Source organism: Chrysemys picta, chromosome 8 (assembly GCF_011386835.1).
Source record: "Chrysemys picta bellii isolate R12L10 chromosome 8, ASM1138683v2, whole genome shotgun sequence".
NCBI lineage: Eukaryota > Metazoa > Chordata > Testudines > Emydidae > Chrysemys > Chrysemys picta.
This window is the reverse complement of record NC_088798.1, coordinates 72691367-72717846: the sequence shown is the minus strand read 5'-3', so window position 1 is coordinate 72717846 and position 26480 is coordinate 72691367. Positions and strand designations below refer to the sequence as shown.

The window sequence follows — 26480 nt, the reverse complement described above, 5'->3', positions numbered from 1 at the left end:
AATGTTCCTAAATATCAAGTAATTTGCAAACTATCTGCTACAGACATGGACGAAGAAACGAACAGCCAGATAACATATTCTTTTAAAGAGATCACAGAAAGAAGTCAACACATTTTTGCAATAGATTCTGTGACTGGAGAAATAAAAGTGATAGGAGAGGTGGATTTCGAAGAGGACTAGACCCATGAGATGAAAATCAGAACTCAGGCTGGAGGGGGTCTGTCTTCACACTGCAGAGTCCTCGTGGAGGTTGTGGCTGTGAATGACAATCACTCAGAAATGACAATAATGTAATGTCTCTGAACAGCCCGATACCCGAAGACTCCCCGCCTGAGACGGTGGTGGCGCTTTTCAGTGTGAGAGACCGAGACTCGGGAGATAATGGAGAACTGCTTGCTCCATAAATCTTCCGTTTGCTGTGAAACCTATCATCCAAAATTATTACGCTCTGGTGAGCGATAAGGCTCCGGACAGAGAGAAGTTATCAGAGTATAAGGTAACCATGACTGCTATGGACGCTGGGTCTCCCAGCCTATTCACTCAGGAGACCATCAAGATGCAAATTTCAGATATCAATGATAACGCACCGGTGTTCAATCAAACATCCTATCTCATGTCTATAAGGGAAAATAACAATCCATCCATAATGATTAGAAATGATAACAGGCCACTGATTTAGATTCAGAGCAAAATAAGAAGTGATCTATTCAATATTACCTGACCAGAAAGGAATCTTCCCTTTATCCTCTTACTTTTCTGTCAATTCTGAAAATGGTAACATCTACATTCTGCGTGGATTATGAATAGATGAGAGGTTTCCGGGTTGCAGTGAGATGGCGGATCCCCTCCACGAAGCTCTGAAGTGAATGTCCGAGTTATGATACTTGATGAAAATGACAGTGCCCCCTTCATTTTATACCTTCTGCAGAACAGCAGCTCCCCCGCCAATGACCTGGTTCCCAGATCCGCAGAGGGGTGTTACCTGGTGTCGAAGGTGGTGGCTGTGGTTGGGGATTCTGGTCAGAATTCTTGGCTTTCCTACCAGCTGCTAAAGGCCACAGACCCAGGCCTGTTCAGTGTGGGATCTCAAAATGGAGAGGTAAAAACCACAAGGATAATAACCGCCCAAAATACGATGAAGCAAAAACTTATTGTGCTTGTCAGAGACAACGGAGAATCGCCACTTTCCTCATCAGTAACACTAAATATACTTCTAGTGGATGGATTTTCAGATGGTTATATGCAATTTGTTGATGCGCAAAGGAAGCGGAAGATGAGCAGGAAAACACGTTGACTATGTATTTAGTAATTTCATTGTCTTTAGTTTCATTTCTTTTTCTAGTTTCAGTAATCATTTTTATAATTATTAAGATATACAAGAGAAGAAATTGTAGAGACAAATATCTCTCTGCTTCTGGTCATTTTTGTGGAGATGGAAATTTCCAGAATAATTTGGTAGATGTAACAGGTAATGGAACTTTGTCCCGAGGTTATGGCTATGAAGTTTGTTTAGCATCTGGATCGGGAACCAGTGGATTCAAATTCCTCAGATCCATTATCCCCAGTCTTCCAGAACAGCAATTTAATGGAGAAACGAATTCGGATTTTCCTATGAACTCTACCAAGGGAAACTAAATGAAGTCATCTAGTCAGGTAAGAATATTATATTCATTTTGAAAGCAAAAATATTGACTTTTCCCCATCAGCTACTTACCTCTTTAATACAGGAAGTGAATTTGAAAATGCTTAAACCTTTTACATAGATATTCTTAATTTTCTATTGCTATGTTATTTATTGATCATTTACAATAAAAAAATCTTCTTTTCCCTGTGTTAATTAACATAGGTGCCTATAAAGAAAATTCCTTGATGTTTTAGTTTTTGTAATTTTGAAGAATATTGGTAAATAATAATGCCTGTATATGATTGTCTTAGAATTTATAAATTTTTATATTTTAATATGTTAATATTGTTAATTATGGACTGTTTGTGTCATCAGCTAGTAAAGCACAAAGCATGATCCCTAAAAAGGGAGAAAGGACTAGAACATATGTAATGTATGGACAGTTTGCGAAAAATTGAAATAGTTTCATCTGTAAATATGGGTACAGCAAAATGTGTGGAAACAAATTCATTCCGACCTGATGTCCATGTAATCATACAAGGTATGAACTTGATCTGTAAGTGATCATCCAGTTACATAATATCTGTCCAGATGTTGCTAAAGGTTCTATGTCTACTTTATGAATAATAGAATTGTATTTAGAAAGAGAAAAGTTTCGGAAGCCAAGTAGATACCCTTCAAAATACATGTTAGCACAAGAAACTGCTAGTACAGGTTTGATTCATAGCCAGCAGGGGTCCAGTTGGCAGAAAAGGTAATGGTATTCCTCCGAGCTTCACCTATAAAATAAACTGCAAGCATGTGGGTCACCAAAATGTGACACGGTAGATTATGCAGTTGTTCGAAATATGGTCGTGCGTGGCCTCTCACCTCCACTGGGCCTTCGGAATTTGGATCCTCCTCAGTTGACATGAATGTGCCCATGGACTGCCACTATGCTATGGTTCTTGCACTTGGCTCCTAGTGACTGCGGGACAAGGAGGAAGGCACTTGTGGCACCAAACTGAGATGTCACTCACAGTAAATTGTGTAGATCTATGATCTTCTCCTTTATTCTCCGAAGAAGGAAATATTTTAAAAGGCCGACATTTGAGTTATCATTGAGTATCTGTGCGCTAACTCTTCACTGAGAGGAATGGGGCAGTTCACAACACTCTCAGATCTATTATTTCAGCTTCTCTGCAGACTCGCATAGGCATCTCTGTATCGGTTATGCTGAGTTCATGTATTTTAGGTTTTCTTTGAAACTGTAACTGCTAGAGATTTGCTTATTCTTAAAGGAAATCTGAGATCCTGAAGAAGATAGCAGCCTGAGAAAAATACCGCTATGCTTTGAAGCTATGTATGGGTCCCATCTCAATTTTGCAATGAATCAGGAAGTGATTATTTGTTCTAGATCCATTTCAAGGGATCTCCCTGATGCATAGACTGCTTCTGCCGTATCAGTCGAGGTATTACAAAACAGACACAAATACTAACCCCCGCAGGTGCAGAGCCATGGGCTTGGTTTAAGAAGTGTATAACTATCTACCCCGAATTGAATTTAGATTCCGGAAAAATATAGAAAATATTTAGATAAAGGAAAACTGTCCACAGGATGAAATAGTGATTTCAGATAAAATCCATAACTAATATATATATATATATTTGGAAATGAGTCGTTCAAATACATTCGGGAACGCATTTGGCATCGTACAGGTCAATATCTGGGAATTGCTAAGGGAAGTTTCTTAGGCGTATTGGACCAAATTTATTCTGGCTGTAATCTCATTGAGGTCAATGGAGTTACACAAGGGATACATTTATAACGAAAACAAAAAGTCTATATTTTATTTCCTTCATTTACCCCTCCCACTTGAAATCAATGTGGCGGAGAAAGTACCTCAGAGAAACGATAAAATTAATCGTTTTTTACAATAAACCATGCTGAAATCAAGAGTCTGTTTAATCTTTTTAATATAATAAGGCTACTCGTATTTATTTGTTTCGAATTGCACATTATTCTATTTCCGTTTTCATTAAATATTTTATTGCGGTTATGTTTGCAAAAGGTTTTGACGATATGAAATGTATAAACCATTTTTACATTGAAAAATATCTCAGTAATTTTTAATACAGACGCTTGGTGGTGCTGATCACCACAAAGGCGAAGAAAGAGAACTGCGGCTGCAGGTGACTCCATTAGTCGCCGAGACTGCGTCTCTCCGCCAGGCAAAGAAGCAGACTATAACAGTGCGTTGTCCAGAATGTGAACTGCACTGTTCCTGAAAGAGCTTCAGATGGAGACGGGTTTTGGCAAATATTCTTGTCCGTAAGCATTACTAAGGGACGCTGAAATATATGTAAAGAGAGAACAGGTATCTGTAGAAGAGGTTCGGTTACAAGGAAACATGGGGATAAGAAATAGTGAGAAAGGCCTGACAAGGCAGGTTCTGTCTCTGATCCTTTTTCTCTGTGTGCCGGAGGTGAGAACTGAAACGCTTCGGTATGCTGTGACTGAAGAAACAGGAAGCGGGTCTTTCGTGACGAATATTGCAAAGGATTTGGGGCTGAAAGCCGAGAAACTGTCCGCTCGGCAGGCCCGGATTATTTCTGAAGGGAAAAAACAGTATTTTCAGCTCGACCGCAGCACCGGGGATTTGTTTATACAAGAAAAAATAGACCGAGAGGAGCTCTGCGGGCAGATCGACCCCTGCCTGGTGCATTTTGAGATATTGCTGCACAGTCCGCTACAGTCCTACCGAGCTGAGGTAAGCGTTTATGATATAAATGATCATTCTCCGGTGTTCTTGAATAATGAATTTATTCTAAAGATCTCGGAAAGTACTATGCCTGGAAACCGGTTTTTACTGGAGAGTGCCCAGGATTTAGATGTTAGCAACCACAGTCTCCAGAATTACAGCATTAGCTCTAATGACTATTTTCAGATTTATACTCGGGATCGCAGTGACGGCAGAAAGTACGCAGAGCTGGTGCTGGATAAACCCCTGGACCGTGAGGAGAAGCCGGAGATCAGTTTCACACTCATAGCTATCGATGGTGGTTCCCCACCGCGGTCGGGTACAGCCCGAATTCGAGTTATGGTTCTGGATATAAACGACAATAATCCGGTATTTTCTCGTCTTCTTTATAAAGTCCAGATTTTGGAAAATACACCTGAAGATTATTTGTTAGCTACAGTCTCTGCTACCGATTTAGACGAAGGAATTAATGGGGAAATATCCTATTCCATTATTCAAAATTCAGAGGAAAATCGCCAAACCTTTAAGATAAATCCTATCACCGGGGAAATTCGACTCAAGCGGCCATTGGATTTTGAAGACAGAGAAAACTATGAGATAGACATACAGGGCATGGACGGCGGGGGTCTGTCTGCACACTGCAAAGTCCTGGTGGAATTGCTGGATATGAATGACAATGCTCCGGAGGTGACCATAACATCCCTCACCAGTCCTATCCCCGAAAACTCCCAGCAGGGGAGAGTGATGGCTCTATTCAGTGTCAGGGACCGGGACTCCGGCGATAATGGGAAAACTGTCTGCTCCATAGAGGACGAGCTGCCTTTTACTGTCAGAAAAGTATCAAAAAATTCCTACTCTCTGGTGACCGAAAGCGCACTGGATCGCGAGAGACTATCGGAGTACAACATAACAATTACTGCTCAGGATTTGGGATCTCCCAGTCTCGCTACTGCAGTGACAATCACCGTGAAAATATCAGATATTAATGACAATTCTCCCGTGTTTAATGAAGCGTCATACACTATGTACATAAGAGAAAACAACGGGCCAGGGATAAAAATTGGCAAAGTCAGTGCTATTGATTCGGACTCAGAGCAGAATGCCAAAGTGACATATTCTCTATTGCCTGCTGAGGTAGGTGGCCTTCTGCTTCTCTCTTATATCTCCATAAACTCGGAAAATGGGAATGTGTACGCTCTGCGATCCATGGATTATGAACAGATAAGAGAGTTCCAGGTCACAGTGAGAGCTGCAGATGGTGGGTCCCCTCCACTAAGTTCTGAAGTCGCTGTCCGAGTTGTGATAATTGATGACAATGACAACTCCCCCTTCATTTTATACCCTCTGCAGAACAGCAGCTCTCCCGCTAATGACCTGGTTCCCAGGTCGGCGGAGGCGGGTTACCTGGTGACGAAGGTGGTAGCTGTGGATAGAGATTCCGGTCAGAATTCTTGGCTTTCCTACCGGCTGCTGAAGGCCACAGACCCAAGTCTCTTCACTGTGGGTTCCCAAAATGGTGAAATAAGGACCAGTAGGCCATTAAATGAACGAGACAGCTTCAAGCAGAAACTTCTTATCCTTACTAAAGATAACGGAGAACCATCCCTATCAACCACAGCGACGCTAAATTTTCTTGTGGTGGATGGATTTTCAGACGCGTATATGCAGATTTTTGAGGTACCCAGCGAAGAAGAGAAGGACAACACACTGACTACGTATTTAGTGATAGCGCTGGCTATGATTTCATTCATTTTTTTATTTTCGATAGTAGTATTTGTAATTATTAAGGGATGTAAAATGCGAAATTTTAGTGAAAAATATAACTCGGCTTGTAGCAATTTTTATGGCGCTAACGGCTTCCCCGGTGATTTAGTAGGTGCCAGTGGACCCGGAATCCTATACGAGCCTTGTCATTATGAAGTCTGTTTGACAAACGGATCGAGTAACAGCGAGTTTAAATTTCTCAGACCAATAAGTTTTCTTGCTCAGAATTCTGAAATAGACAAGGTCAGAGACAATGATTTTCTTAATAGTTCCCATGCGGGTAGTCAGATAGAATCAGTGAGTCAGGACAGAATATCTGCTTATGTTGATTAATATTTAATTTTCCAAACTTGCTTTGATGCTTGTTAGTAAGAGTTTAACAGAATTTTAAACAATTTGAGTGTGCATAGTAATAATTCAGCTATATACATCCCTACTATTCAATCTTCACGCCCTTGCCTTGTGCTTTAATTATGAATATTCCTCTTCTCATAGAAATCCATTGATGATGATGATGATGATGATGATGATGATAGCGATGTCCCTTTGTGTACAGATATTATTTTAGATTAGTGATTTTTGGTTAAATTTTCGAGAGCGACAGAAATTCCTAAATCACTTTTGAAAATGGGACTTCGTTCTAAATCACTTAGTCACTTTTGAAATTTTTAGCCTTTGTTGCGAAACTGTAGTATTGTGTGGGATGAAGAACATGTAACTCTCTCAGCTCCACTGAAGTCTCGATAAAATTATTCCACTTTGAACTCTGCTTGATAAGGTTCATGAGGCCACTTAGGTCCATGAATTAACATGTAATGCAACATACGTATAAAATCTTTTCATGTAGAAAAAGTTGAGGCAAATTCCCGACTGATTTCCTTTAGGACTGGAATGTAGGGATCGCTATTAGCTGGACAGACTTGAAGTGCCATTGCTTAGTTTATCCACCGGCATTGTGGAAGTCATGGAACAACACTGTTCCTAAAGTACCCCAGATATAGAATGTATCATATATGTCTGGATCAAAATTTTCCAGCTGGGGGCCTAAACACAGGCAAGCAAACGCATATTCAGGCCCCCCAATAAAAGTAGGCTTTTTTTTCTGGGCTTCCATTTTCTTCAATGGGAGTTGAAAGAACGCTGTAGCTTGGAAAGTTAGACCACGCCTCTAAGGTGTCTAACTTTAAGCACTGACTTTGCAGACCGTTACCCTCGCCTTTAATTTCTCCATTGACGGTTGAGCTCACAACCACCTATGGAAACTCTTTCAAATTTCTTCATATTATTTCGTTTAAAAAAAATCTGACCTTTAACATATGTTCTTCGATATGGGTCATACCACTAACGTGTCTATATTCACACCAGAGGTATGACCCTTTCCAGGTTTAGCTGTGGCCCTCACAATTATTCACTTTTAACATGGTTCACCAAACCCTGAGGGAGACTTACCCGCCAGATATCTCTGGCTAATATCATGGTCACTGACCACTAGAACTTTTAGCACTGAAATGATGGCATATAATCCCAACAGTCATATCTTGTGTGTGTGTTCATCTCTTGGTTAAACTTTGTAGTTGTTTACATCATTATTCACTCAAATTAAACGTCTCTGTATTAAATTAGCACATATCAGGAATAAGATTAAGCGATTTGAAGTGAAATAACTGGAGTGTATTGTGACTGCATGTTCTGTTCCCTAAACTCAATAAAATCTATATTTCCTTTGCTTCAAGTTAATAATACCACTACTTCTCGCTCGCTGTTTGCTGCTTAATTATGCGGATGCTTCTATATTATATTTTTAGGGAATTACACATAGTTACCACTACTTCCCTGTCTTTTATTTTCTCTGGATCTCTCTTGTTGGGGCTGATTTTCCAACCTGTGTTCATTTTCTGCTCTCTCTTGAACGCTCCAATTGATGTTTTAAAAAAACAAAATAAAAATAAAAAAAACCCACAATGACCAAAAATGGATATCTGAAGTCTAAGCAGGGCTGAAAACCCTTACAGATGTAAATCTAACAGTATGGCACTTGCTCTATGTGTGTTGACATTATAAAGATGTGGACTGAGACTCAAGTTAATTCCTATTCTAACCAGATAGTTTTAGCTACGATGGCTAAGCTCATCCCATTTAATACTCTAATTAGATTGTTCTCCAGTTTATGAAGTTGTACTATGTGCTCCAAAGTAGATACGATTATGCTTAGTTATATATTATTCACACATTTTTATTTAATTTTTATTTATTCTTCACTTGTTCCTCCATCTCTTTCTTGAATATTATCTGAACCAGAATGCACTATGTGCAGCTCACTCAAGACCTACTCCTAGCCGGATAGTGAGCTATAAATAATTCTCTTGTGTATTTGATTATTTAAAGCGAGTCTGACTCTGATGGCCCACAGACCTTTAGTTTATCTATAGGAATATGGAGTGGAACTCTATTAGGCACCAGATTCAATAGAATGACCATAGTGCATTGACCTGATCCTGCTACCCTGACTTCACTCAACCATTCCTTCCGTGGGCTTTAAAGGGCCTGGTGAAGGCTTTGTTGAGGACCCACAGCACATGTGGATGTCATTGCTCAGGAGCACTGCGTCAGTCACACAAGTAAGTGGACAATGCTTCTTCAGTGGTGACAGAGTATCACATTGTTTTCACTGAATATATTAGACGTTCTAATAATAATGCTGTAATCTGATAAATGTATGACAGGAAAAAAATTTAGGCAACAAAAACAAAGGTCCTTTTAATTAAAGCATTTGTTCTGGTCTTTATAGTAGCCCATGGTGACACATTTAGGAAGTGGGGGACAATAAAATGATTACTATAACTTCAGAAACTCATTTATTAAAATCATGTCAAGTGATGCTACTCAGAAAGGTTCAAAGTGTTAATAATAATTGTGAGTCTCCCTTTGTGAAATGTCATACTAGAATCATAGACATATAGGGCTAGAAGGTACCTTGAGAAATCATGAAGTCCAACTCCCTGCACTGTGGCAGGACCAAGTAAACCTGATGAGTGTTTGTCCAACCCAGGGGTCGGCAACCTTTCAGAAGTGGTGTGCCGAGTCATCATTTATTCACTCTAATGTAAGGTTTTGCGTGCCAGTAATACATTTTAATGTTTTTAGAAGGTCTCTTTCTATAAGTCTATAATATATAACTAAACTATTGTTGTATGTAAAGTAAATAAGGTTTTTAAAATGTTTAAGAAGCTTCATTTAAAATTAAATTAAAATGCAGAGCCCCCCGGACTGGTGGCCAGGACCCGGGCAGTGTGAGTGCCACTGAAAATCAGCTTGTTTGCCGCCTTTGGCACATGTGCCATAGGGTGCCTACCCCTGGTCCAACCTGTTCTTAAAAATCTCCAGTGTCAGCATTCTACAACCTCCCTTGGAAGCCTATTCAAGAGCATAACTACCCTTGTAGTTAGAAAGTTTTTCCTAATGTCTAAACTTAATCTCCCTTGCTACAAATTAAGTCCATTACCTCTTGTCCGCTCTTCAATGGATATGGAGAACAATAGATCACAGTCCTCTTTATAAGAGCCAATAACATATTTGAAGACTGTTATCAGGTCCCACCTCAGTCTTCTTTTCTCACCGTGCCCAATTTCTTTAACCTTTCCTCATAGGTCAGGTTTGCTAAACTTTTTATCATATTTGTTTCTCTCCTCTGGACTCTCTCCGACTTGTCCACATCTCCCTTAAAGTGTGAGGCACAGAACTGGATGCAATACTCCAGCTGAGATCTCACCAGTACCAAGCAGAGCAGGACAGTTACCTCCCATGCCTTAGATACAACACTTCTGCTAACACACCCCATAATGATATTAGGTTTTTTTCAGAAAGGCATCACATTGTTGACTCATATTCAATTTGTGATCCACTATAACCCCCAAATCCTTTTCAGCAGTATTACCATCTAGCCGGTTATTCCCATTTTGCAGTTGGGCCAGGGATGGAGCCCCAGTCCAGGGAAGTGAGCTGCAGCCTAACCAAGAATTGACAAAAGCTTCAAAATACATTTTATATAATTTGTATTGATAAATATATACAGATTTAAGGATCATTTGTGATTTTATTTAAATGTAACAACTCACTCTCTCCAGAAGAAAAGTGCAGTGCCAGCAAGTTTGAAGAATGTAATGCAGAACGAGGCTTTTGGTATAGCTAATAGTGCCTCAAGAAGTTGCCTTGTTAACGTGGCATTTTACATCCCTACTTATGTAAGGGCCTTGATGTGGTAACCACTGCTTGGTGAGGCCATGGCAGGATTGTAGCAATTAAACCCAAGCTACACGGAGGTTGCAGGGGGTGGAAATGGGGCAGGCAGCCTGTGCCTCCCCAGCCTTCTCCCCCGTGAGGCAGGCCCCATGCTTGTTGTGCATGAGCAGCTGCCCAGCCCCAAGCCTGCCTGATGCGAGGCCACCAGCCCCGACCCAGGTAGCAGTGGCAGCGGTAGTGGCTCCAGCTCCAAGGTCTGACTGCTGCTTCTTCTTTACTAAAAATAAGGTAAGTTTTTAACAGCTATTAAATTATACATTGTGCAGGAGTAGAAATAACTATTTTGTGATTTGTTCCTCACCTGTCCAAAAAGTCGCCCTGAGTGGTGCATTTGATTTTTCCTTCTTAAAGGGAGGTACTTTGCATTTGTCTTTATTGAATTTAATTTTGTTGATTTCAGACCAATTCTCCAATTTTTCAAGGTCCTTTAGAATTCTAACCCTGTCCTTCAAAGTGCTTGCAATCCCTCGCAGCTTGGTGTCATCCATATTTTTAAGGAAGTTAAGTTTTAGCTGACATCAGAGCTCCAAAAACAGCAACACTGACAGCAGCAACAATACTCCACAGCACTAACAACACTGGGTAGGACAAATTGGCTCAGAAAGCAATTTGCCAGGCATACTATAGAGACTGTTTTATTTTACTGTTTGTTTAATGCCGACAACTGTGCTATATGGAGTACAAGATAACCTCTCCCCCACAGATTTTACAGTCGAAGAAACAGTGACCAGACCGTTAGATATTCTGGGCAGCCTCAACTCACATTAATATCGAGGTGAACTTTGGCTACTTTGCACCTCTGAGTTTTCGGATTAGGTACTATTTGAAAAAAATAGACTAAAATGCACATTAAATATTCAGTATGTCTGTTCTTGCTTTCCGTATTAGTATGTTACCTAAATAGATTTACGTTTTATAAAAAAAAGTTTATTAATTCAGGATATCTAAAAAGAAAGCAATATAATAGCCATTCTGTAAAGGAGATAGAACAGCCATAGAACAGATTTTCCAACCGGTTTTACGGCGAGGAAGACCGCGTTTAGACGCATAGTGGCGCTGTTGGCTAAGAAGGGGAAAGATTACAACAGGCGATTCTGGCGTCACAGGGCTAGACCGTATCAGGACCAGATACATGTATCTGAGATACGGGTGATTTGTCTGGTATCGCAGAGAAAAACAAAATTATAAAGGCGTTGGATTAACTGAATCCGTAGAAAGGAAATATACAGACTAAAGTAAATCTTTCGGAAATCAGAATTCTGCAATGAATTTCCACTAGTGTCATTATTTCTCGATCGATGTCTGTGTGTTCTTTCCTATTAAGAATGGCGGATAAGAAGAGGAGAACAACAATCAAAAGGCAAGTCGCTTCTCTCATTCTATTTCTTTGCATGTGGGCCCTCAGATGCGAGACGGTTCGCTATTCTGTGCCTGAGGAAATGGAAAGTGGGTCCTTTGTGGCTAATGTAGCAAAGGATCTAGGGCTAGACCCGAAGAGACTGTCTGCTCGCAGGGCCCGTGTGGTTTCCGAAGGCAGCCGCCAGCATTTCCAGCTAAACAGCAACACTGGGGACTTGTTTATTAAAGAGAAAGTGGACAGAGAGGAATTATGCGGGGAAACGGACCCCTGTATGGTGCAATTTGAAATAATCCTGCAAAATCCCTTACAAGCCTATCCCGCTGAGATAAGAGTTTATGATATAAATGATTATTCTCCAGTGTTCTCAGAAAAGGAATTTATTTTAAAAATCCTGGAAACGTCTGACCCTGGGTCTCGGTTTCCCTTGGAAAATGCCCAGGATCTAGATGTGGGAAACAACAGCCTCCAGAACTACAGCATTAGCAATAATGACTACTTCCATATTTATACGCGGGTTCGGAGTGACGGCAGGAAATTCGCAGAGCTAGTGCTGGATAAACCACTGGACCGCGAGGAGCAGCCAGAGGTGAGTCTAGTGCTCACGGCCGTGGATGGCGGCTCTCCCCCGAGGTCCGGCACAGCACAAATCCATGTCATTGTCCTCGATGCCAATGACAATCCTCCTGTGTTCTCTCAGACCACTTACAAAAGTCGAGTTCTGGAAAACAGCCCCAAAGATTACCTGGTTGTCACTGTTTCTGCAACTGATTTAGATGAGGGAAATTATGGGGAAATATCCTATTCTTTCAGCCAGAAATCCAAAGAAAACAGTAAAACTTTTAATATAAACCCAGTGACAGGGGAACTTCGACTCACAGGCCAATTGGATTTTGAAACTATTGAAACATATGAGCTAGATGTTCGGGCCACAGATGACGGGGGGCTGTTTTCCCACTCTAAAGTGCTTGTGGAGGTGCTGGATGTGAATGACAATCCCCCGGAAGTTAAAGTAACGTCCCTCACCAGCCCCATACCTGAGGACTCCTCGCCTGTGACAGTGGTGGCGCTTTTCAGTGTCAGAGACCGGGACTCTGGGAACAATGGGAAAACAGTCTGCTCCACAGAAGATGATCTTCCATTTTCTTTGAAAACAACTTTCAAAAATTCCTACTCTCTAGTGACTGAATATGTGCTTGACAGAGAGAAAGTATCTGAGTATAACATCACCATCACAGCCAGGGATTTGGGAACTCCCAGTCTCTCCACTGAGGAGAGAATCGTCGTGAAAATATCCGACATCAATGACAATTCCCCAGAGTTCAGTCAAACATCATACACTATGTATGTCCGAGAAAACAACGGCCCAGCCGTCTTGATAGGGAAGGTCAATGCTTTTGATTCTGACTCAGAGCAGAATGCCAAAGTGACATACTCTCTATTGCCTTCTGAGGTAGGTGGCTTTTCGCTTCTCTCTTATATCTCCATAAACTCGGAAAATGGGAATGTGTACGCTCTGCGATCTATGGATTATGAACAGAGAAAAGAGTTCCAGGTTGCAGTGAGAGCTGCAGATGGCGGGTCCCCTCCACTGAGCTCTGAAGTCATTGTCCGAGTTGTGATAATTGATGAAAATGACAACGCCCCCTTCATTTTATACCCTCTGCAGAACAGCAGCTCCCCCGCTAATGACCTGGTTCCCAGATCGGCGAAGGCGGGTTACCTGGTGACGAAGGTGGTGGCTGTGGATGGAGATTCCGGTCAGAATTCTTGGCTTTCCTATCATTTGTTGAAGGCCACTGACCCAGGTCTATTTACTATCGCTTCCCAAAATGGTGAAATAAGAACCACGAGGCTAATAACAGACCGAGATACGGTGAAGCAAAAACTTATTGTGCTAGTTAGGGACAGCGGAGAATCACCTCTTTCTTCATCTGCAACTCTAAACATAGCTCTAGTGGATGGCTTTTCGGATGCATACATGCAGTTTACAGATGTAGCTGTGGAAGAGGAAGAGAATGACACATTAACGATGTACTTAATAATTTCCTTGTGTTTAGTATCGTTTGTCTTTTTTATTTCAGTGATAATATTTATAATTATCAAGCTTTATAGAAGAAGGAATTATGGAGAAAAATACATGTCTGCTTCTGGCAATTGTTGTGGTAATAGCAACTTCCAAAATAATTTGGCAGATGTAACGGGTAACGGAACTCTGTCTCACAGTTATCGTTATGAAGTCTGTTTAACAACTGGATCAGGAAACAGTGAATTCAGATTCCTCAGACCAATTATCCCCTCTCTCCCACCTCAGCATGGCAATGCTGGAACGGACTCTGGAAAAGAACAGGATCTTCTTACTAACTTTGATCTGACCACGGACATGAAATCAGCGAACCAGGTAAAATTAACTTCTCATTCTCTATAGTTTTTTTATTTCTTATTTTCTTATTATTGATTTAACATATGCCTATATGTAACTATATTTAAAGAAAACATCATAAATATTTCACAATTATTCAGAATGCTACTTTTTTGTTCTATTGGTTCTTGCAAATGAGTTTAGTATTGATCTGTATATATTTAATGTTTCGTAGTTTGTGTTTTGGTTTAGAAATATTTGGAAGATTAGATAGCTTCAGTAGACAAGTATTCGAGAGTATTAATATACTATTGGTCCATTGAGTATGCACGTTATAAGGAAATGATTGGCCTACTGTTTTGGGGAAATATTCTTGAATATTCTAGTCGGGATAACTGATTTTTGTCTTTGACCAAAGTATGCTGGTGTCATTAAAGAAACAAACTTTGCCACAAGCGCGGTTTAACAGGGAATTGTAAATGATAAATTAATGCATCCAGCTATTTCCCCATTGTTATTGTTACAGTCACCCAGGACCGAATTAAGGCAAAGGAGGCCTTAGGTATACTCTATGGGGCCCCATGACACCACTCCCACACTGTGACCCCACCCACATGGGAAGGCCCTACCCTGCTTCTGCTGGGATGATCTAATCTTTCAGGCTAGCTGCTGTGGCAGGGATCAGTTGCACTGGATTTATCTTTATAGAGTTTTCCTTGCATCCATGAGAGCTAGACATATCTTTAAATGAAAGCCTAGAGACTCTGATCTAATCACGTGACTCTGGGAGCTGGGGCCTTAGGAGTCTCTGGTGTTACTCGAATTATGTCATATAGCCAACCTTAACTTTGTCACGTTGCTTTATTCTGTAATGGAAATATCTCGATGCATACTGTTGACTTTATATATTGTATAGTTCATTTGTAGAAAACATATTGAAAGCTGTATAGTCTCAGGCCATATTGAATCATATCAGAATTCTATCTGTTTTTTCATGACGTCATGTGTTAATACAGCAGAAGACTATTTTAATTAATAGAAACTGAGCGACTGATCTACTTGGTGTTGTGAAATTCCTTGATGGTGTTGTGTCCTGTGGTATAGAACTTGCAAATTTGTATTTAAACTATATTTTACAGTGGTTTTTATATTTTTGTAATAAATAATGTAACTTAAGTTAGTATTCAGGATTATTAGAAATAGATTCCTAGAATCGGAAATGGAATTTTAAAATCGTTCATTATGTTGTTATCTTGGCCTTTGCAGGTAGTTTTGCAATTTATTTCTGGTGTGATAACACTAGGTGATGAAAGATTATATGGTAGATGTTTCTAAAATGTGTGTGTGTGTGTGTGTGTGAGAGAGAGAGAGAGAGAGAGAGAGAGAGAGAGAGATGGATTCAATTGACACTCACTTACAACCTTCCTTAACTCTTGCTTTAACATATTTTTTATTTTGGAATTTTCTGCTCTAAAAAGATTTAAAATCAGGTTAGCATATAAAAGTCACAAGAGGGGGCCCTGCTCTGACACATCTTTAGAAATCCACCGAAGTAGGGCTGCTGTCCTAAATATGTTATCAAGTTGATAGGAAGTTTATGTTGTGGGGGGATTTATACATGACACAGAGTAGAGGATGAATGAGTGTGAGGATGAATGGAGAGGGAGACTTTATTCAAAGGGAAATCATTAAACATTTCAGATTATATATCTAGAAAATGTTAAGTGTTTACAGTTTTTAAAACATTGAAAAGACCATTTTTGCCAGTCCCCCGCTATGCTTTCTATGACCCATGGGTGTTTCCCATGACCCAGTCCCATATCTGTCCCAACTCACTGCATTCCCATTTCTTTCATGGTCCCTGTGGCGGGGCTAGCACCGCAGTGCCCCTTTGTGGCAGGGGCAGGAAAGGTGTCAGCGTCTCGCCTCTCTCTAGTCTCAGTGTTTGCCTCTCTAAGGGCTGTCTGTTACTCAGTCGTACGCTCTTCTCTCCCCCGGTAGGTGCAGTAGCGCGACTTGGCAGGCAGAGTCTATATAACCCCTCTTACGAGTGGGTGGCTCGACCTAGTGGCTGGAGTCCATATAATCCCCCTTTGCAGGTGGGGTAGCACGGCCTAGCGGCCAGAGTCCATATAATCCCCCTTTGCAGGTGGGGAAGCACGGCCTAGTGGCCAGAGTCCATATAATCCCCCTTTGCAGGTGGGGTAGCACGGCCTAGCGGCCAGAGTCCATATAATCCCCCTTTGCAGGTGGGGAAGCACGGCCTAGTGGCCAGAGTCCATATAATCCCCCTTTGCAGGTGGGGTAGCACAGCTAGTGGCCAGAGTCCATATAATTCCCCTTTGCAGGTGGGGTAGCACGGCTTAGCGGCCAGAGTCCATCTAATCCCTCATGGTTCAGGGTGAGGGGGTAGGGGGACTCAGGCCTGCCTTTCCACCGAGCCCCGACCCAGGACCCTGGTAGCGGCAAGCTCTACTTGCCACTCGCTCAGCGGGGATCTGCCCGCAACACGCCAAGCAGTAATACAGCTTTAATGCCATTTATCTGTACTTTTCCCCTGGGTCACTTCCTACCAGGAATGACAGTGCATCTGCGGCAAGGGGTCCTCCGGTCTGTTCCTCCCCTGGGTCGTCCTCCGTCAGGGTCTCAGGTAGTGCCTCGGCAGGGCTGACTCCTGGATCCTGGCTCACAGGCCCTCTCTCTGCAGGAGCTAGCAGCGTGCGTCCTTCCCCTCCGGCGGTCAGCCCAGACTGAGCTGAGCTGCAGGCTTTTATATCTGACCTCCAGTTGGAGCATGCCCAGCAGAACTTCCGGGGCAGGGCTTCCTCTGTGAGGAGGAAGGGTTAACCCCTGCTATACCAATGCGGGGCTGCTCTGCCCCGTCACAGTCCCCTACATTCTTTTTCTGTGATTAGAGGAGTTTGAGGCGCAAGTGGTGTTCTCGTCCATCCTCCCTGTGCAAGGAGAAGGCCTGGGTAGAGACTGTCGAATCGTGGAAGTCAACAAATGGCTACGCAGGTGGTGTCGGAGAGAAGGCTTTGGATTCTTCGACCATGGGATGGTGTTCCAAGAAGGAGGAGTGCTAGGCAGAGACGGGCTCCACCTAATGAAGAGAGGGAAGAGCATCTTCGCCAGCAGGCTGGCTAACCTAGTGAGGAGGGCTTTAAACTAGGTTCACGAGGGGAAGGAGACCAAAGCCCTGAGATAAGTGGGGAAATGGAATCCTGGGAGGAAGCACAAGCAGGAGAGCGCAAGAGGGGAGGACTCCTGTCTCATATTGAGAAAGAGGGACAATCGGTGAGTTATCTTAAGTGCCTATACACAAATGCAAGAAGCCTGGGAAACAAACAGGGAGAACTGGAAGTCCTGGCACAGTCAGGGAACTAGGATGCGATTGGAATAACAGAGACTTAGTGGGATAACTCACATGACTGGAGTACTGTCATGGATGGATATAAACTGTTCAGGAAGGACAGGCAGGGCAGAAAAGGTGGGGGAGTTGCGTTGTATGTAAGAGAGGAGTGTGACTGCTCAGAGTTCTGGTATGAAACTGCAGAAAAACCTGAGAGTCTCTGGATAAAGTTGAGAAGTGTGAGCAACAAGGGTGATGTCATGGTCGGAGTCTGCTATAGACCACCAGACCAGGGGGATGAGGTGGACGAGGCTTTCTTCTGGCAACTAGCAGAAGTTGCTAGATCGCAGGCCCTGGTTCTCATGGGAGACTTTAATCACCCTGATATCGGCTGGGAGAGCAATACAGCAGTGCATAGACAATCCAGGAAGTTTTTGGAAAGTGTAGGGGACAATTTCCTGGTGCAAGTGCTGGAGGAACCAACTAGGGGCAGAGCTTTTCTTGACCTGCTGCTCACAAACGGGGAAGAATTAGTAGGGGAAGCAAAAGTGGATGGGAACCTGGGAGGCAGTGACCATGAGATGGTCGAGTTCAGGATCCTGACACAAGGAAGAAAGGAGAGCAGCAGAATACGGACCCTGGACTTCAGAAAAGCAGACTTTGACTCCCTCAGGGAACAGATGGGCAGGATCCCCTGGGAGAATAACATGAAGGGCAAAGGGGTCCAGGAGAGCTGGCTGTATTTTAAAGAATCCTTATTGCGGTTTCAGGAACAAACCATCCCGATGTGTAGAGAGAATAGTAAATATAGCAGGCGACCAGCTTGGCTAAACAATGAAATCCTTGCTGATCTTAAATGCAAAAAAGAAGCTTACAAGAAGTGGAAGATTGGACAAATGACCAGGGAGGAGTATAAAAATATTGCTCAGGCATGCAGGAGTGAAATCAGGAAGGCCAAATCACACTTGGAGTTGCAGCTAGCAAGAGATGTTAAGAGTAACAAGAAGGGTTTCTTCAGGTATGTTAGCAACAAGAAGAAAGTCAAGGAAAGTGTGGGCCCCTTACTGAATGAGGGAGGCAACCTAGTGACTGAGGATGTGGAAAAAGCTAATGTACTCAATGATTTTTTTGCCTCTGTCTTCACGAACAAGGTCAGCTCCCAGACTGCTGCACTGGGCAGCACAATACGGGGAGAAGGTGACCAGCCCTCTGTGGAGAAAGAAGTGGTTCGGGACTATTTAGAAAAACTGGACGTGCACAAGTCCATGGGGCCAGATGCGCTGCATCCGAGGGTGCTAAAGAAGTTGGCGGATGAGATTGCAGAGCCATTAGCCATTATTTTTGAAAACTCATGGCGATCGGGGGAGGTCCCGGATGGCTGGAAAAAGGCTAATGTAGTGCCCATCTTTAAAAAAGGGAAGAAGGAGGATCCGGGGAACTACAGGCCAGTCAGCCTCACCTCAGTCCCTGGAAAAATCATGGGGCACGTCCTCAAGGAAACAATTATGAAACATTTAGAGGAGAGGAAAGTGATCAGGAACAGTCAGCATGGATTCACCAAGGGGAAGTCGTGCCTGACTAACCTAATTGCCTTCTATGATGAGATAACTGGCTCTGTGGATGAGGGGAAAGCAGTGGATGTGTTATTCCTTGACTTTAGCAAAGCTTTTGATACGGTCTCCCACAGTATTCTTGCTGCCAAGTTAAAGAAGTATGGGCTGGATGAGTGGACTGTAAGGTGGATAGAAAGCTGGCTAGATCATCGGGCTCAACGGGTAGTGATCAATGGCTCCATGTCTAGTTGGCAGCCGGTTTCAAGCAGAGTGCTCCAAGGGTCGGTCCTTGGGCCGGTTTTGTTTAATATCTTTATTAATGATCTGGAGGATGGTGTGGACTGCACTCTCAGCAAGTTTGCAGATGACACTAAACTAGGAGGTGTGGTAGATACACTAGAGGGTAGGGATTGGATACAGAGGGACCTAGACAAATTAGAGGATTGGGCCAAAAAAAAACCTGATGAGGTTCAACAAGGACAAGTGCAGAGTCCTGCACTTAGGATGGAAGAATCCCATGCACTGCTACAGACTAGGGACCGAATGGCTAGGTAGCAGTTCTGCAGAAAAGGACCTAGGGGTCACAGTGGACGAGAAGCTGGATATAAGTCAACAGTGTGCTCTTGTTGCCAAGAAGGCTAATGGCATTTTGGGCTGTATAAGTAGGGGCATTGCCAGCAGATCGAGGAACGTGATCGTTCCCCTTTATTCAACATTGGTGAGGCCTCATCTGGAGTACTGTGTCCAGTTTTGGGCCCCACACTACAAGAAGGATGTGGAAAAATTGGAAAGAGTCCAGTGGAGGGCAACAAAAATGATTAGAGGGCTGGAGCACATGACTTATGAGGAGAGGCTGAGGGAACTGGGATTGTTTAGTCTCCAGAAGAGAAGAATAAGCGGGGATTTGATAGCAGCCTTCAACTACCTGAAGGGGGGTTCCAAAGAGGATGGAGCTCGGCTGTTCTCAGTGGTGGCAGATGACAGAACAAGGAGCAATGGTCTCAAGTTGCAGTGGGGGAGGTCCAGGTTGAATATTAGGAAACACTGTTTCACTAGGAGGGTGGTGAAGCACTGGAATGCGTTACCTAGGGAGGTGGTGGAGTCTCCTTCCTTGGAGGTTTTTAAGGCCTGGCTTGACAAAGCCCTGGCTGGGTTGATTTAGTTGGGAATTGGTCCTGTTTTGAGCAGGGGGTTGGACTAGATGACCTCCTGAGGTCCCTTCCAACCCTGATATTCTATGATTCTATGATTACCTTCCTGACCCTACCTCCTATCCCTTGTCCACTTTCCATTCCCCCTACAATGTTTGGGGAAGGTTATGATTTGCTGATTATGATTATGCTATCTGTATGCACATGTATCATGTATCATTTTCATATTTAAAGTTATAAGTATTGGCTCTATACCTGGATTTCAAATGTTTGCTCCTGGGGTAACACCCAGGAAGTAATTGGAAAGCTCCTGAACCACACAAGTGCATGGATTCTGGCTGAAACACCTAACAACTCTCCATGGCTGTTTACTTGAACAATTTAACAAATGTTTGAAGAATGGATGTCAAAAATGGATAGTGACAGTGATACACATCCTCCTACCAAAAAAAAAAAAAAGAAGAAGAAGACTGTAGTGATTCTATGAATTATATATAATATAATAATTATATTACTATCATGTGCTTACCAACTATGCTGAAACTTCTAAAAGCAATTCTGGCAAAGAAGATATAGATGGTGCTAGCTCACAATGGAATGCTGCCTCCTAAGCTGAGCAAGCATGCTGCACAGTAAACATGAAAGGGACAAAACAGGCTGAACAGGAGGATCACAGAATATGTAAAACAGGAAAAAAAAATTTAGAGATGGTGTGGCTAGATTACCCAAAAGCACATGACAACATCTCATATTAATGGATCATTGAGAGACTTACAATTCACAAGGTTCATCCAAAGGTCATTTCCTTTCTGGAGCAATCTATGGTTAACTGGCACACTAGACTGTACCTTGAAGAGATTGTCATTGATGAGGTCCAAATTAGAAGAATCTTTCAAGGGAATTCCTTATCACCAGTGCTGTTTATGGTAGTGATGCTACTGCTTACATGGATACTTGGTGAGATAAATTGTGGTTATTATAACAACAAAGAGCAACAAACAGTAAAGCATTTGTTTCACATGGATAATCTGAAACTATATGAACAGTCACAAAAGGAGATTGTGATGAAGTGTACAAACCCCATAATGAGCAACAAAGGGTTAAGGAAGTACTCTGGGCTCAGCCAGTGCCACCCTGCCCTGCCTGTAGGAAATGTGCCAATTGGAGGAGGGGTTAAAAGTCAGGGGAGCTGCTCATCTTGTGGCAGACCAGGGAGGAGAGCAGACATGCTACTTGCAGCTCCAGGGAGCTGAGGGAAGGCAGAAGAATCTCTCCCTAAACAACTGCCCAAAGATCCCTCCCTGAGGAAAGGGAAGGCCTGCTGCAGGGAAACCCTGAGTGGAAAGCATTCCCCTCTCCCTCTCATATGAACACTGGACTTGATTGAACTACCCCAGCAGGGGAAAACCCTTGGACTGAGCTGGCCCTGGGAGGCTGGGTCATGCCACAGGAGGAAAGGAGAACAACCTCACAACATGCAGCCTCCAGAAGTGGGGTGAGCAGACAACCCTCGCGCTGCCATAGCTCAGATGGCTACGTTGGGACAATCTCAGGGAGGTGGTAGTAAGTGGCCCAGGGAGGGCTGCCTTAAGCATCTCTGTCTGTCAGAGCACTGATAGCTCCCAAAGGGTCCTGGTCGGATTCCAGTGGAGTGGGAGGGCCTGTGCTCCCCTACCAACAACCCCCTGCATGTCACAGGTCTAAGTCATGACAGCTAGGTGGCACTCCCCTACCAACAAACCCAACCAAGGGCTGTCACAGATACACAAAGACAGATGATATGTAGAAAAGATTGATGAAGATATAAAGCTAGAGGTTGGTGTGACTAAATACAGTGTACATATCTGTAAAGGGGGCAAACTGATACAATCAGATGGCATACAAATTAAGAAAGGCTTACTGTGGTGCCAGCAGGCCAGGTGACAGCTCATGCCAAGCTCCCCATGTCTCAACTGGACACTGACAAATACATAGATGGAATCTGTCTGTCTCACTTGTGGGTTAATATTGATAAAATAGGAATTAGAATTATAAAAAAGTGTTTAATGTTTAGACTTTGTTAAATTCTTGTGAGTTGCTGCATGCATTAATCTTACTTGTAATATCTGTGTTCCATACTGTAATGTAATATTTGAGTGGTTGTATAATGAGCCTCTGTGACTGTATGAATTCCCATACAGGAGAGGGACATTAATTAGTGGGAAGAGCTGCTCTTCTACAGAAATTGTTATGCCCCTCCTAAAAGAGGAGACCCTTTCCCTAACTTACACATCTTCATATAGTTCACTATAGGAATGGCTACAAGCTTCATCTTTGGTGTGAGACCTAAAGTGCAATTGACTTGGGGTAAGTGACTGGTCCTTTGGGATGGGGAGAAACCTGAATATTGCTCTGATTCTTCATGTAAGGGACCATCTATCACAGAAATGCACTCAACTGGGTGGCAAGACAGACTGGATTACCCAAGAGGACTGTCTGAGACTCAGTGTTAAGGCTATTAAATTGCCTGAGGTGTTTGTAGTTGGTGTGGTTGGTTGATGAACTCTAAGTTTGGAACTTGCAACAAAATTGGGGGTTTGTGCCCAGGTTTTTAACAGCCTTCCAGGAGGTTGGTACTCAGGTTCTTGTGTCACTGTTGGGAACTTCACAGGTACTATATAAAGTATTTCTCATCATGGGCCCTACAAATACCTTGGAATCAGGGGACTGTTGGAGTTGCAACATAAGGAAAACAAAGAAGAAGGCAGAAAAGATTATTACAGATTAAGAAGAACTACTCTAAGGACAAAACTCAACTCAAAGAATTTGATCCAACACATTCATATATGGGTGATACCAGTAGTAAAGTATACTGCTGGAGTGATCTACTGGAATCAAGAGGAGAAAAAAATTGACATCCAAACAAGAAAGCTCCTGGCTATGCATACAGCAATGAAAGGAAAAGGTCTGCTAGCTATGGAGGAAGCAATTGAGAAGGAAGAATATACATCAAAATATAAGAAGAGTCAACTGAATAGAAGATCATATGGCTGGGATAACAAGTGATGGCCAAGCTTGCATCCCAACCCAAAAAAGCATAAAGGAAAGGAGAAAGCAAATCACCAAAGAAAGATTCAAAAGATTTACACAAAAATCAATGCATGGACAATGATGGAGAGAGATTGAACTCACTTGTGATTGAAGATTAACAAACTCATGGTTTGTAGAAGGATATATCAAAAGAGAGAGAGAGTCTCATTAGGAGTGCACAAGAGCAGTCCTTAAAGTTTAATTATGTTTGAAACAAAATTGACTGACAGAACTGCTCCCCAAATGGAAGAATCTGTTCTGAAAAGGAAAAGATGGTGGACCATGTGTTGAGCATCTTCAAGTGTCTGGCTGGAAGAGAATATATGAACAGATGGTCATCAAGTGTCTGCATTGGTGTCTCTATGGCAAGTATGGATTGAAACCCACCATGTGGTATTATGACCACCAAATTGAAAGTGCTCTAGAAAATGAATAGGTAAAAATTATGGAATATGACAATTGTCACAGACTGAATGGTGAAGGTAAATAGTGTGGCTATAGCTGTTGTAGAGAAGAAGGAAAACAAGACATGTTAATTGATCTGACCTTACCAGCAGACAGAAAAATAAAAAAAGAAACAAGAAGAGAAAATGGCAAAGGATGAAGAACTCTGTCACAAAGTGGAATGATTATGGAAAACTGGAACAAAGACAATCCCAGTGATTATTGGGGCACTTGGGTTCACTAAGGATAATAATGAGCAGCTCAAGAACATGTTGGGTGTGGACATCACTACAATGATGCCTGCACTGCCTCAGGAGTGTGAATCCCAACCTCTGGATAGACTGTCTGTCTTGCCACCCAGATGAGTGTACATTTGTGATAGATGGTCCCTTACACCAAAAATCACAGCAATATTCCAGTTTCTCCCAGTTCTCCAGGTTGATTGCACCTTAGATCTCACACCTAAGACTATGCTTGTAGCCAATCATGTAATATCTATAAAGATTTATTAAAAGAAAGTGAGCGAGTTACTTACAAGGGTAAAGCAGGTAAACCTAGATACACTAATGAGTTACAATCTTAAATTTCAAAAGGTGTAAAAAGGTTCTATGACCAACAAGTTCTATATGTCCTTCATTACTAAACCCTGCTAAACAGGTGGGGATTTCTCACTTATGCCTAGAAACACTTTGCCCCCCTAGAGTCCAAGCAGCATAGAGATACCAAGTTTCTTTTGTTTGGGGTTTTCATCACCCTCCTGCCATGTGCTTTGAACTGCAAACTGAGCTGATGGGAGGAATCCACATACATGACTCATACTCATGGGCAGAAAAGCAGAACAAGAAAAGTCTTTTGTCCTCTTATTGATGCTATGTAGGGAAATTCCAAATGCAATGCCCATAATAGTCCCTCTATGGATGGACCTTTCCTTTTGGGAAAGGCATAACAGTTTCTATTGAAGATCAGCCCTTCACACTAATGTCTCTCTCCTGGCTGGTGATTTACACAGTCAGAGAGGCTCACAAATACAACTGCTTAAATATTACCTTACTATATGGGATACAGATGTTATAAGTGAGATTCATGCATGTAGCAACTCACAAGCATTCAATAAAGACTAAACAGTAAACACATTCTTAGAATTATAATACCTGTTTTAACAATGCTAATACACAGGTAAGCCAGACTGATTCCAGCTATGCATTTGTCAGTGGTCACTTGAAACCTGGGGACCCTGGCATGAGCTGGCACCTGGTCTGTCAACGTCACAATCACAATCAATAATCTCCAGAAGACAGCTCTCTTACGCACTGCAAGAATTTTAAGGAAAGTCAAAGGAGAACAAGTGCCGTTGAGGACCTGAAATGCAGGAATACTGTGAAAAGTCTAAAAAACTCCTGAATACGCAAACCTATGGAGCTGATTAATGGTCAGGATTTATTGGCGACTCATAGGGATAAATTTTAGACAGTAGCTTTCCTCTTTTTATGCTTAAAACTATTGTATATTGTGAAGGCTATAGTTTTTAAAAAATCCCCATAATGTAATACTGAGGGATAATACTACTATTATTAAAAATAATAATTTTCTGCTTTTTACAATAGTTAAATAATACTAAACCTCAGAAATTAGTCCTAGGGGAACATAAATAAAGTTTATAATATGTAATCATATTCATAATGATCTGCAAAATATTAACATACAGAAGGGAATGGTGAAAATAACTGATCATATAGGCTGAAATGTAATTGAACAAAAACACCCCTATGGGTTGAAATTACTAGTCTCATTATTTCATGTAGACTTTCACTATTGCATATTGCATATTTATAAAATAATGGGGTCTAAATTAGCTGTTACCACTCAAGAAAGAGATCTTGGATTTATTGTGGATAGTTCTCTGAAAACAGCCACTCAATGTGCAGCAGCAGTCAAAAAAGTGAACAGAATGTTGGGAATCATTAAGAAAGGGATAGATAATAAGACAGAAAATATCATATTGCCTCTATACAAATCCATGGTATACCCACATCTTGAATACTGCATGCAGATGTGGTTGCTCCATCTTAAAAAAGATATATTGAAATTGGAAAAGGTTCAGAAAAAGGGCAACAAAAATGATTAGCAGTATGGAGCATCTGCCATTTGAGGAGAGATTAAAAAGACTGGGACTTTTCAGCTTGGAAAAAAGACGACTACAGGGAGATATGATAGAGATCTATGAAATCATGACTAGTGTGGAGAAAGTAAATAAGGAAGTGTTATTTACTCCTTCTCATAACACAACCTCTGGTCCCCAAACTCAGCCTGACTCTGACCCCGACTCTTGCTTACTGAACCTGGCTGTTGTGATTCCTCTGACTTCTGCTCAGTGACTATTGTCCCTGATATGCAGACTCAGCCCAGCTGTAACCGTTAGGCCAGACTACCTAGGCCCTGGTTCCTTACACCCAGGTAATTATAGGCTTGTCAGTCTGACATGGCTCCCTGGCAAGATAATGGAGCATGGGCTAAATATTATATAGAAATAAAGGAGGGTAATATAATTATTGTTAATCAACATGGGTTTATGGACAAAAATCCTGTCAAACTAATTTGATATTTTTTGTCAATGAGTTCACAAGTTTGGTTGATAAAGGTAATAGTGTGTATAATATACTTGGACATTTATAAGGCCTTTGATTTGTCACCACATGACATTTTGATTAAAAACCTGGACTGATAAAATTATCATGGCACACGTTAAATGGATTAAAAGCTGGCT

The 26480-nt window shown here is 42.0% G+C and overlaps 1 protein-coding gene and 1 pseudogene across 5 annotated transcripts in view; both read left to right on the top strand.

Moving 5' to 3' along the window:
• The first annotated feature begins 187 nt into the window (after positions 1–187).
• LOC101932542 (protocadherin beta-7-like) lies at positions 188–1635 on the top strand (annotated as a pseudogene).
• A 2236-nt stretch (positions 1636–3871) lies between these two features.
• The window catches only part of LOC101938858 (protocadherin gamma-C5-like), a 415891-nt gene continuing 393282 nt past the window's right edge, over positions 3872–26480 (top strand). For 2 of the 5 annotated variants that reach the window (XM_065555775.1, XM_065555773.1), the window contains exon 1: positions 11537–14186. In XM_065555775.1, the coding sequence (XP_065411847.1) occupies positions 11727–14186 (2460 nt within the window). In that variant the 5' untranslated portion in view covers positions 11537–11726. Of the gene's footprint in view, positions 4375–11536; positions 14187–26480 lie in introns of those variants that run through there. The other 3 variants (XM_065555809.1, XM_065555808.1, XM_065555797.1) reach the window with 3 other exon arrangements.